Here is a 14,005-nt window from a genome sequence, read left to right on the forward strand (position 1 = left end):
GAACTTGTACCTTACAAAAATGCAAATTCTCCTCGTTCTCGTCCAGGCTTTTGCTGAGTAGCGATTTGCCAAATTGCTTTGGCACGGGGACTGCATGCGTTATTAGTGATGGTGATGTTTATGAATGTCCGCTCTCATAAAAATGTTTTATGCAGTTTCAAGCTTGGTATGGAGTATCATAAAGGAATGATCACTGAGAGGAAAAATAACATGAAAATGCAGAGATTGCTTGCATGAGTGGAAGTGTACAAAGGTATGCTTCAGAAGCGCACACACATGCAAATCCCAAATAATCCCTGAGCCCTTTTAAAATCGGCATAAGGCTTTTTATGGTGAGGTTTCAGAGAGAGGAGGGTACACGGTGGAGCAGACTCTCAGCTTTTCTGAGAAAAACAAATAAGAAATGAAAGGCAGACTTTCACTTCCAAAAGCTTCAATGTTGCCTAACCTTTATAGCTTCTTAGAGGGTCACATTGCTATGAATAGTGATTTTCTTCACCGCCTAATAACTGTCTTTTTCTCCCTCCTTAGCTGTGTGGAGGGGACCATGTGCTACGACAGCGATGAAGCTGCTGCATTCTCAATTACCAGTCTGTCAAATCGGTCCTCTCCACTCTCCTGGCGGCAGGGTCAAGCGAGCCCCCGTCTGCAGGCTGGTGACGCTCCGTCCACAGGAGGTAATGCACCTTCAGATGTTCCCCTCCGGATCAGCCACAACTCACGCATTCACCTCATCAAAGACCTGGCTGATGCCGATCCATCGCTCCTGAAGGGAGATTACCTCAGAGACAGTGACCTCGGTGTGAAGATTGCAAAGGATGATGAGGATGAGGAGGATGAGGATGACGATGATGATGATGATGATGATATTGATGACATTGATGATCTGGAGAATGGGTGAGTTGTTCTTTAGATGTTTCAATGAGTTCAACATCAAGGATGTGTTTTTTTTTTATTACCCTAGGGGACCAAATTGTTATGCAGTTAGCAGTAACTGCACCATCAATCAAATGATCATCACCAAAGGAAGACAACACACATGTGTCATTAATGGGCTCAGCAGGGCTTTAGTTACTGGTTCGTCAGCATACCAAAGCCTTAAATAGTCAGCCTGTAATGCATCACCATTCTCCCTCATGATAAGCTCCTGACATTGCCAGTTGCAGCCCCCCCTCATACAGCTGGCCCTGCTGCAGCAGAAAGCTGCCCACTGGCAGAGCTGGGGAGTGATGTCACCATTACCGGGCCCCCCCGCAGAGACCCTCCCATCATTCAGCTGCAAACCCACCGGTTTTGCCAGCAGCCTTCCATGTGGAGGACCCCTTGCAATGCTGGCTCACCCGGACCCCTTGGCAGCATCAGAATGCAGATGTCTTTGAGGAAAAACAACAACAAAAAAAACAGTAACTTGATCTGCATAACCAGTCAGTGATCAGTCCAAACTGGCACATGGTCCGAACATTTTTTATTTTAAAACCATGGATTCCTTGAATCAAAGGGTTTTTAAACTCAGATCACATCAGAGAGCAAAACACGGGCTATTTGTTCTTTAGAAAAGCTCATCAGCATGTTGGCTGTGTTGTGTAGTGACTGTAACTTAGGAAGTTGATGTTTTCGAAACTTGTTTCTGTTTCCATGTTTCTGTGGCCGCAGAAACTGCCATAGAAACCCTGGAGAAAAGTAACCCCAGTTTTGTTGACTGGTGCTTTTATGTCTGCCTGGTTGTTATTGATGGCAGCGGCACGATGTGAGTGGATTGTGCCTGAGTGGACATAAGCTGTTTGCTCTGCAACAGTTGAATCACAGACACATGTCATAAGATAAAAAAGATGAGCATGATGGTAGCTGCTGCTTATGCTCAAATTGTTGTTTATTGTTTCTTTGTGACATCTTGTGACCAGTTGGGAAAAATATCAAGATTCCATCTGTGAATAACAGAGGAAATTAAAGTTTGGACAGTCTGCTGGAGTGTGGCCAAACCTGTGTTCCTTTGACTTTTATTTTTTGTTTTTTATTGACATGACAAAACAACGTCAACTCAGCAGAAGCTGAATCATCATTTCCTTACTGATCAACCCTGTGCCCGAAAACACATTAACTCATCATAAACTAGGATTCTAGCAGTGGCTATGTGAGCTGCAGAGCTAATCCAACAGAACTAAAAAAGCTCTGTGCTGACCACAGCTTGGCATCTCCATGGTAACCACAAAAATGCATCCCAGTCACAAGAAAACCAACTGCAGACTTCAAATCTCTTTAGTGTTACAATGTTTCAGGTCACAGCCACAAATAAGTGGTTATGCAGGTTTATGTCATGCTGGGAGAGAAAGCAAACAAGAATTTGTTGACCGTTAAGAAAAAAAGACAAAAAAAAATGGAGATAATAAATGAGATAAAAACAGACTCACAATTCAGAGGTGACTTCTTCTTATCAACTGCTGCTTAAGAAAATAAGAAATGGGGCCTGTTAACGATTGCATTACAAGTTTTGATGCAAGACCTAACTTTTATTATTTTAACAAACAGCTAATGTGTTCATAGAGGCAACGGCTTTCACTCTCAGACACTGATAATGTGTTTTAGAAACATTTTCTTTCAACAAACAGAACATTTTCCACAAATCAATTTTCCATTCATTCTCATTCCAGACTAATGAACTCTGTGGCAGTTTTACATTTGTTATTCTTTAAGTTGTTTTCACCTCCAGCTTGTGCCAGAAAACTGATGTGTGTTTACCACTAGAGGGCAGAGCAGTGCTGCCGTTCCCTCGTCCTCCCCTGCTCCGGCCACCCTGACAACGTGAAGCAACCCCCTGAATTTCTCGTCCTCATTTTAAAACTTATCATACATCCTGATCCATTATGCATGTACACACCACCAGTGTCATGCAAGGGTCACTTTCCACTACTGCATCTCCTCTGAGCATTTATAAAACAAAGGATTTCCCCCTTATGCATTATGCATAAGATACATATACATTCTTCGTCTGGGTTTTGCATTGCTCATCTCTTTGTTTTTGTTAAAGGGAACTGCGGTGGAGGAGGAAACTGTTACTAAATATTAGTCGGCCCATTAAGATGTAGATTTGGAGGATTTGACTCCTTGATTACTGTGACTCACTTGATTTAAGGCATGAGTCACACTCTCATGCAAAGATGATGAGACCCTATATACTCACACACACCCTGAGTCATGGTCTCTTATGTCAGTCGTCTGTTTCCGGGGCTTTTTTAGCTGGGGGGCCTGCACTCGTACGATGAGTCTCACATCCTTCTGGTACTCGAGTCCTTCCCTCACACTCACTCACACGCACACATGCAAGTATACATCATTCTTACCAGGAAACGGGGAGTGAGGGGTGAAAGTTGGGAGGTTATTCCCCTCAGAGTGGGTATGTTTGTGTACTTTAACAATATTAAGGTGTGGTCCCATTTACGTTGGGGAGTTATGCTGTGTGGAAAATATGTTCAGACTCCCTACTAACGTAAAGGTACCCATAAAAATATCACACATGAACCTTAAAAGTACATAAGCATTAGCCAACCCAATACGTAGATTAAGTATTCACTCACATGTTTAGTCCCTTTGCCTGGACTTGTACACAGTGAGACCAGATGGAAGGGATGAAAGAAGTAAAAGAAGGTGGAAAAAAGAAAAGTTTTGACTCGGATTACTTTTCACTAATTGGATCATTTCAACAGCGGTTCACACAGAATAAAGTTTCATCTCTAAAAGTATTTTATACACGTAGAGGTGATGGAGAGTGCACTGAAAATATTGAAATTCAACTATATTGAAATTATTTGAGATTCATTGTGTGTGTATTTGTATGTTTATGAATTGACTGCAGCCTATATGGTTTAGATAGGTAGTATTGATTACCATTGTTGCCGTCTGAGCGCTGACATTGGCCTGTCCATACACATGCATACATGTAAACCGCTGCACAAGTGTGTGGCTCATTGTCTGCCCCGCTGGGCGCAGACGCTTTAGCTTCTGCATGGAGGAGCACCCGTACTAAAACGACCTCCCATTAGAAAATGCAGAGTCGCCATGGTTACACTGCAAGACAAGCTGGTTCACTGCACTAAGCGCCTGAATTATGAAAACAGTTGTTGTGGAGCAGGGCAAACACAGACACACTCACGGCTCCCTGAAGCATTTCTGGGTCTGCTGGCGTAAGTGTTTTGATTTGGTGCCATGTGCTTTTTAGAAAAACAGAACTGAGCTGGTTTATGTGTCAGTCCTGCTCCATACGTGGAAGTGAGTATGTTTTAACAGAGAAGTAATGTGTTTTGAAAGCAAATGATGCCTGGAATAGGTTCAGATGTCATCAACGATTACTTCAGTCTTATGACTAAATGTTTGGTCTCACAGAAGCCTTGGATGTGGTCCTTCTCTGATGGTCAAATACTCTGGAGGAACTCAAGAAGCTTTGCTGTTGCGTCTAAACCTTACATTAAGTGGACAGGGGTTTATAAGTAGTTAACTAAGGTCATGCTTTTGTGCATTTGCAGTTATGTGTTTGCATGGTTGTGTGCTTGAGTTTGTTTTTTTTCCCTTTCCTCCACCTGTACTCTGACCCCATCTGCTGGCCAAAAACAACACAGTTCACACACCCAGTCAACAGACCAGACAGAAAATAAGTGAATCAGATACTTGTTCCGATAAATGAATTACACTTCTAGGTCGGGGACTTGCTCACTCAGATCTCCTCCAGATGTGATTGCCTCCAGACACCTGTAAGTCTTTCCAGATCCTTGCATTTTGACTTGGACCGAAGGTGCCTTTCTGAAAACAGCTGGACGGCCTCCGTTCCCACTCTGAAAGATGTGGTCTCTGATCAAACTGTGCACTTTTTGAAGTATGGACGGTCAAGGTTTTACACATGTATGTAAAATAGGGGATTACATGCATTGTGTAATTTACTTTTTCCACGTGTAATCAAAGTCATATTAATATATCTGACAAGTCGAAGAAGTTGAGGGTGGAGTGTTAGGTAATGAACATCTTTAAATCAATGTAAAGGTTTTGGTGTTTAAAATTTGTATAACTGATCTCGTTGAATACGTTCATTGATTTAATTATAACCTATTATTTAATATAAAAGGCTTTAAAATTAACTCAACTTTATGATATAGTATTAACTAAATATTTTTAAATAGAAGACTGCAAACTGCATGTGAATAATGTGAAATAATGAGACTGGAACAATAACTTTTTAGAGGCCTTTCCTGCTTTAGGGTTGCAGGTTTCCTTTAACAGTTCATAATAGTAAACTTCAGATTTGCATAATTAAAAGGGAACCAGCTCATCTCCATATGCACATACTGTATTTCTACCTTTTGGCTCATATTTTATTCTTGACCTTCTTTCATGTTGTGTTACTGGACTCATGGAAGCCCAAAAAACTGTTGTTTGGGCTTGTTTTCTGACTTTTCTTACATTATTTCATGTCTGCGCCTTGAAAACGCACGAAGCTGCAACTGTGTAAAAAGCACACGTACATTTAGAATGAAAGTATTATTAATGCAAGTTATGTTGGATTTATTTGATATAAGTAATTGCTGTGTGACACCTGAATGGATTCGCCACCAAAAATGTACGTACTATTCACCAAAACTTGCACATTTTGATGAAGAAATTTGCTTCTTGCATCGTTGTAATTTTCCAACTGATGTTACTGAAGTGACACCACGCTGCAGACTCTTCTAATTACAAAATCTTTTTTTTTTTATTGGTATATAAAAGTAATTCGCTTTTGGAAAAAACTATCTATCCATGACTCTACCCACTTAATCCAACGCGGAGTCACAGGGATCTGAAGAAGCCTCTCCCAGAACACTACAAGAGAGAGGCAGGAGTGCACCCTGGACAGATCCCCAGTCCATCGCAGGGCCACGTTTAAGCAAACAACCACATGCTCACGCTACTAAGGGCATCCGTGGACTCTTGTGGTCAATTTAAGAATCATCCATGAACCTAAAATACACATTTTCAGACTCTGGGAGGAACTCAGAGAAAGCCAAAGCAAGCAAAAGGAGAACATGCAAACTCCACACAGAAAGGAACCAGGAACCTTCTTGCTGGGAGGCAACAGTGCTAACCACTAAGAGAGCGTTCTTCCCTGCAAAACATATTTTTGAATATATATAGTGTTGTATTACACAGAATGATATCTAGGTACACCGTGAATGTTTTAGGCCAATGCGGTTGAAGATGTTAATGATTTTCTTTAACACTCACAAAGGCACGTTTCTTCACTGATGTTAGCACTTCGTGAGTGTTTGGACCATAAATAGTACCTTAGAGTAATTAGTTTAAAGTACATAGTAGGCTGTTCTGCAAAGTTTCCCCCTCAACAACAACCAGTGTTTCTCTTTGCCTTCTTGTGTGAATAGTGGACTGATCCAGATGCATACATAGTTCAAGGGGTTACACATTTTTTGGGGGTGTCCACGAGTGGCCAGTGGCCGCCTGGATGATTCATGTTTTTTTTTTTTTTTTAAACGTTTATGTCTGTCTCATAGACAGTGTGGTCCGCATGAAAATTTGATGAGAGACAGATTGAAGAAGGTTCAGGAGAGCGATGATGTACGTGTCGTATATCTGCTCCGCCCTGTTCATCTCCATCTCTGCGCAGCGCTCCTCTGGCTCTGTCTGCTCGCCGTGGCGTGTAATCAATTACTTTTCCTGTCATTGCAGAGGGAACTTGACTGAATGGAAGAGTGCAGTCTTTCTTTGTTGCAGCACGTGTGGGCCAAAAACTAGAGAGAACACCCGTGGAGAACACACGCGCAGACACACAAAAACCATTATATTAAGCAAATTCAGCTCTTCGTCATTATCGTCATATGGAGGACTGTTTGCCACTCGGGGAGGATCTGGAGTCATTCAGTTTAATTCTGAGCTGACAAAACATGAAAGTAACCCTCTATTGTACTTGATTATGACAGTACATGGAGTTCTTTTACTGGCGTTGATCATCTGCCTGGCTATTTTTCTCAGTAATGATGTAACTGATGTAACTGACTTCAGTAGTAACATGAGGGCGCCGCTGACAATCAGTAACAACAATCATCTGTTTGTCTGCTAAAGTGGCACAAACACACCCCCTCCTGTTCTCTACACATAATAAGCATACATGTAACATACACAAACACATTAGAACGAGTAACACATGGGGACTGAGAGGGATTTGTTGTCCTGCAAATCTCTTGACACCCCTGACTTTGTTGAGAACAATTTTCTCATGTGACCTTTTTTTTGTTCTCCTCTGTTTATTTCTCCAGGGTTTGTGCCACATGGTTTGATTAAAGTTCAAAATTAACTTAATTACACCCCTTTGTTGGCTTTAAGGCCGAATAAGCAAAGCACGAACTGTGAAAGAAAAGTTGTTGATTCATCATCAGGGACTTTCACTGCTAAAAACAAGGTTTGCTTGTGTTTCTTTTTATTTTATCCCTCTCTGTCTCTGTGTTTTAATCCTTCTTTCTGTTCACACCCAAATTCACGCAGTCCCACACTTTACACTGATACTGCTGTCCAGGCTGCTGTGAGTCATTGCAAGAAAGTTTGACTTGTACTCCTGCTGGTCTCCACGGATTTATTTACTTTGACTACATGCCATCTCATTATTGTGCAACATACTCTTAGGCAACAAACACATGTTCCAGATTGGACTTTGGGAAGTACACTTGCATCCCTCAGACAAATTTTCTCACACTCTCTCCTCTGGAAGGCAGGAAGAATTTGGAGAGGTTTTTGGCTACAAGTGCAGAAAATGCTCGAAATCCTGCTGCCTGGATCTGATATTTCCAATAATGACTCCGTTCCCTCTCTTGAGGACCATGACACAAGCAAAATGCCATCGTTACAGCTACTGTTGCTTTGGCACCCCCCTCTCCCGCGTGCTGAGGCTTGGTAAATCCCTACGGAGACGCTATGGCATAATCCCTCCTAATCTCTGGCTTCCTCTTAAGGCAGTGTTCGAAAAAGCACAACAAAACTCAAGGATTTCTGCAAGGACAAAGGCCATTTATTTGGAAGGGGTGTGGGGGGGGTCATAATGGTATGGTCTGTGTGTGTAACCGTGTTCATGTGCAGGACCCCCACATAGTTCAGAGAGATGCATTACCATGTAAATAATATAAGAGAAGGAAAGGAAACGAGTGTGGCGAATGTGTGTGATTGACTTCAGCCTCTTAACTTTCTGAGGTCAGAATGCCACGGCTTTTGGCCAATGAGCAATCTCACCCCATTTCCTTGAAGGAAAGAGATGAATCCTACTTTTCCTGGAGGTGTTTTGAAATCACTCTATTTTCTTTTCTTATGATAAAATCACAGCTGAACTACAAAAGAAAGAAAAGGGGGGTGAGTGACCTGAAAACAACAGCTGGTGGTGAACACGACACTAAACTAATAATCACAGATATGAGCCATGTAGACCTGACATCATTCAATCAACAAACCTTTGTTTTTAAGACTTCACGGGAAGGTTTCAGGTTGAACGTGTCACTGAACAAAGAAAAGTGGAATGTGCAATAAACTTTTAACATGCAAGTCTGTTTAAACATGCAAGAAATATGACATTTCTTGTGTAAGAAATTTCTCTCAATCCCATTTCAAAATGAAGCAGTGAATTAATTTTTTTTATATGCTCACACAGTGAAAGATAAATTAAGAAATAGTTCCCGCTCTTCATGTGATGTCTGCAGGAAAAGTCCCAGTGGGAAAAATTATTCCACTTTCTGAGTCTTATTCAGCGTTTCCTGTATTTGAGTCCTCGAGATAAACGTGACACAGAAAACAGTGCTGTTTTCAGCTGATCTCTCCATCACTTATTTTCCACGTTCTGAACCGTCTTAAGATCTTTTGAAAAAAATGAAGTTGAAAGTTGGTCCAGACTGGATGTACAAACAAATTCAGCTGCTGATATCTTAGTTCAGGTCAGGACAGCCTCAGTGCTTTCTTAGTATTTGGTGTTTAGGATTGCTACGAGTCAGCAATTTATCTTGTCTTATCTAACTGTGTTTAAATTGCTATTAGGTTTTAATATCATGTAGGCGTTAGCGCTCATGTCTCCACAGGCTCCTGCTGTTGGTCACATTAATTGGGACGCTGATTCTTGGCTGCCGGGATGTCCAGGAATCAGCAGAATTTTTTAACTTGTGGGAATTTTTAACGCAGCAAGTAGTTAAGAAAACATTCAGCTCATTCTGACTGAATTAGGATGGGACTGGAAATCTGACGAATTACTTGTGTTGTTATGTTCTCATTTATCATTTTGATGCAAAACATTGTTTTTAGTGGTAAATGATGCCTTTCTTTGTTTTTAAAGAAAGGGTCTTCAGGAAATTATGAGGTTCATTCACAGACGGATTCCTTCCCACAGTTGAAGCCAACTCCCATTTTACATGCATGCACACACTCTTTCTAACCTTGATTTCACTCTTTCGCAATCTTCCACATATATACAGTCTTTAAAGACCTTTGGGGGTAAATTAAACTCTGTGGTTAAGGAAAAGCTTTTCGGAAGCTTTGGGTTGAAATCCCTTCAATTCTACACTACATGTACCCACACTATACACACACCATTTCCACTAAAGCCAAGCCTTTGGAAGTCTAACAGTAGGGTGTGAAGGGGTTTGTAATGCGCATAAGAATCAGTCCTGCTTTCCCCCCCATTGACCCCAACCGTGTTATTCTCTGGAGCTGTTTCGACATTAGTCACACACTTTTCTTTCTGACCCCCTCGCCTGCCATCATCCTCCTTTCCTGTTCTCCCTATTACACCATCTCTAATCTCATCATTTCAAGTATGTCCTTAATTCTTTTTGTGGCGAACACATTCTCATTAGGAGCCTGAACCAGCTGCAGAAACCTCCTGAGCTGTATTTTGATTTCTGCTTTACGCCTCTTGAAAGAGAAGGCATCTTTGAAGTCTCTGCCCGGCCTCCCTGCGCATTGTTCCAGGCCGACCAACTCTTTAGAGAAGCAGTCTTTCTGAGCAAAAGCCTGATTAGATGCGAGGGTCAGCGAAAAGTGGATGGAGGTCCCTCAGTTAACCAGAAGAGTGCCTCTTCAGACTCCTGGGAGAGTGCTTACAATGAAGTATTGTAGACACAGAAAAAAAACAAAAGAAGAACAATGGCAAAGTTTTTTGAAAGGATGAAAGTACCTCAATCTTGAGTATGTCAAGTATGTTTCTGCAAGGATTTCAGCATTCGGGCTCTTAAAAAACGTGGCCTGTTGTTAGCAAAGCGCTGTGCCGAACAATGAACATTCGAACATTTGTAGATTAAGACACAGGTTTGTACCTAACTTCACCCTGCATGTGTTTTCTGTTAGCATGCTAAAGGGCGGGCAGTCATTCCGAAGACATCCTGTCAAACCATACTGGAAAAACAAGCTATCACAGTCAGATCATAAGTGACATGATCCCAGTGTGCCTTCGAACAGCAGGCATGCATTGTTGAGTTATTAGTTTGACATCATCTATTATGTTTAGCTCCTTTCAGATTTTTACCTCTGTACATTAATGTGGGTGCAACCAAAGGTGTCAGTTTAATTTCTCAATGAGCACCTTTGTGCTTTTTTTCTTTCCATGTAACAAATGAGTCATCTGACAAGGTTGAACCCAGTAACATGTACACGTGAACATTTTAAACAAGTCTGAACTGCTACATGCGCATTCCCTGAGAGACGGTAGTCGCTGGTCTTTATTTGAGATATGATTCGCTTCTATAGGAGGAAAAGGACAAACTCACTCCATTAAAGGGAGTAACGGTGCTGTTTTCCGCTGTCGTTAGGTGCAGTGTTGTTATTTTTGCAGCGCTTGAGTACAAACAGGAAAAGACGGCTTAATTTTTCCACAGTTTTTTTTGGGCCGGCTGCAGCTTCTCCCTTCACATTAGTGGCTTGAGGAACAGGAAATCTTCATGCAGTGAAATATGACTGTCAATAATGAAAACAGCTCATTTCAGAAAAATATTTCCTACACTTCCCCTGTATTTTCTGTTTCACAAGTTTAGTGTATGTGTGTGAGGGTGTGTGTTATTTTTTGTGAAAGAATGAGATAGCTGTCACAGTCCTTAGTTAAACAGCTTATACATGAGATTCTACAATACTACTATTTCTTTTTTATACCTGAATTTTGGGAATATATACTGAGTACTAATATGATAGTCTTATATTAGCAAAAGTCTTATTTTTTTGTTGCTATTTCCCTTGAATGGCTGTTGGATGATTGTAGCTAGAGGATCTCTCTTTGGGACGGCAGGTCTTCATTCAACTATATCATGTTTAACTAAGTGTCAAAAGCTGTCATTTTCAATGACTGACAGGGGCTGGTCAGCCAGGACAATGCACTCTACAGTTTTGTCTGTTATTGCAGAGGCTCTCCGGCTTTCTGTGATGAATTTCATTCGTTCATGAAAGGCAAACTCCAGAGCTTGCTGTTGCAGCTGCTATGTCTTCCCTTTTGACTTAATAAAGTCCTCTTGCCCTTTCACCTGGCTCCTTAAATGCTTAATAAGATGGCCTCTGTTACACTTGTCAACATTCATGCGACGTGTGGAAACCACAGTCTTACGTGATGAGTATTCCAAGTGTTAAAACCCCACTGGATGTAAAATAACGGCATATTGCCAACATAATGCTAATGCTATATACGCAACTCAGACAATCAGCTGAGTTAAAACTAGGAAGTTGCAAGACAGTTTTGCAGAAACTCTGTACTTGTTTTTTTTGTTGCAAAAAAGACAAATTAAGAGACTATTGAATCAGACCAGTTCTATTTTCAGTTGTTTCCACCCACTCAGTGTTTCATTTATTGTACTTAAGTCAATACAGTTGAGGCATTTTTTTTCGTAAGGGATTAAAAAAAGAACCATGAAATGACTGATGTGATACATTTCATGTGAAGTACACTTATCAGCTCTCTTTTTGCAGTCATGGACACCGCTCAATAGAGCTGCGAACACCATCATACATGCATTTGCTTGTGGAAATAAGCTCTTTGAGGAAATAAAAGTATGCTTGAGATTGTGCAGAGGTACTTTCAAAACCTTTTGAAACCCAAGCCTATTTTGCTCTTACTTGCATTCTCTTATCAACGACCTCAGATCTGTGGACATAAGGGTTCATATTTTGAGGGTTAAACAGCATGCCGTATGTGAAAGGGGTTCGTTTCAGCAAAGAAAACACTGCTAAAAGAAACTTATCAGACAGTTGCAGATGTGCAGGTAGGTGTGTGCCTGAGTGGAGGACAGGAAGAGGGTAAAGTGTTGTAATGTGAATGTTTAGGAAAGAAAAGACGGTTAAACGTCTTCGTTTGTGGAAAGTTGGTAAATCAACAGGGAAATCTCGGTGTGTGGTGTCCCGTGTAATAAATGTGTGTAAGAAGGGTTAGTTTATATTTGTTTACAGTCAGCTTGTGTTTCAGCAAGTATTGCATGTCCATCTGAGAGTCTGTGTGTGTTCCTGGTCTGATAAGGGGGGATGAGCTTTCCCAGGTCTCCGGCCTCTTTCATCAGTAAAGCAGTGACAGGTTCTCAGGGTTGTATGGGTCACCCTGCCTGTATACTGTCATTACACAGTTACATCACCGCCTAATTATACTGCACCAACTCACACACATGGACCCTTAATACGAGCTTTGTGGCCTGAGATGCTAAGTGAAAAGAAGTGCAGCAGTGAAAAAAAAAAGACACCCTTTGATGAGCAGAGACAAATAAACAGCTCAGGAGATGGAGGGCAAGTCTGGACATGAGTCAGAGGTTGAACTAAAAGCTCGCCAGACAGACAGAACGCTGTCCAACTAGCCTTTCCAGAAACCCGGATAAGACTTGACACGAATAAAAGCAAGCGCTTGCACGGACTTAAGGAGGATTGCAAATGTGTGGGTGTGTGTGAATGTGGGAGTGTTTCTGTGTGCAGATAAAATCTGTTTTTCCTTGTATTTCTTAGTGACACTAGGCAACGACAGCAGCAGAAGCTCTATACACCTTCAGGTCAGCATGCCAACATGCTCATCAGACCTCCAAACACACATCCTCACAAGCGTGTGCCCACCTGGCCCTGCGTGGCATGAATGATCAGCAGAGCCTTGTCTTTGTTCCCTCTGTCTTTAAAGAGTGTGTTGCTTTTTTTCCGTGTGTGTGTGTGTCCCAGTCTCTCTTTCTGTCTCTTGTCCTTCTAGGACATTTTTCTTTTTTGTCTTTACTGAAAAGACAGCGTTAATTATCTCAGCCCCCCCCCCCCTCCTCCTCGGTGTCCCTCCATCACCCTTAATTCACTTATTGAACCAACCCAGCAGACAGGCAGATCTATTCACAGGGGTCCACTCAGTACTTAAAGTGTTTAAACACCACTGGATGTTGTGAGGGGGCAGAGCTCGCGGGAATGGATACATGATACTCTATTCCTCTGAAAGGGTCCAACAGCAAGTACACACTCTGTTACAATAGAAACACTGGAGTCATTTACCCGCCCCGCTTCATTACACCCTGATTGAGGACTCTTTGTGCCCCTGATGGTTTGACTCTCAGCCAACGTGTATTCTAGACAGTTGGTCCCTGTTGAAAGATATTTGTGTGCAATAAATCAGAGTTTAAGGGTTTTAAATACCTGGGTAGTTTCTTATTTCCTCCATCACAGAGCCCACGTTGTTTTGCATTTAATGTGATAATTCAATCGCCATAGGAAGTGGACAGTTACTGGACGGCTTGTTCTACAGCGGGGACTACTTCATCCACTTTCACCCTCATTCAGAGTCATACAGCACTTCTTAGTCCATAGATTCTAAATCTATTCATCACTTTTTATTACAAGTTCTCTGTGGAAATGTGTGAAGACAAGTGTAAGGTTCATGGAAATCCAGGAATCAAAACATTACTCTCTGACCCCTTTAATTTCGGAGGGATAGAACTTGACTTATCTGACCACTGGTGTTGGTGTAAGATTTTACGTGTATTTAAAAGCCCACACAAATTATCAGGTCTGG

General features: G+C 41.6%; 1 protein-coding gene across 5 annotated transcripts in view; it reads left to right on the forward strand.

Annotated features, from left to right (window-relative positions):
• Positions 1–14,005, forward strand: part of LOC133457146 (neuron navigator 1-like) — a 94,217-nt gene that overhangs the window by 38,965 nt on the left and 41,247 nt on the right. For all 5 annotated transcript variants that reach the window (XM_061736064.1, XM_061736066.1, XM_061736063.1 and 2 more), the window contains one exon: positions 532–897. In XM_061736064.1, the coding sequence (XP_061592048.1) occupies positions 532–897 (366 nt within the window). The remainder of the gene's footprint in view (positions 1–531; positions 898–14,005) is intronic.

Source organism: Cololabis saira, chromosome 12 (genome assembly GCF_033807715.1).
Source record: "Cololabis saira isolate AMF1-May2022 chromosome 12, fColSai1.1, whole genome shotgun sequence".
NCBI classification, from domain to species: Eukaryota; Metazoa; Chordata; class Actinopteri; order Beloniformes; family Belonidae; genus Cololabis; species Cololabis saira.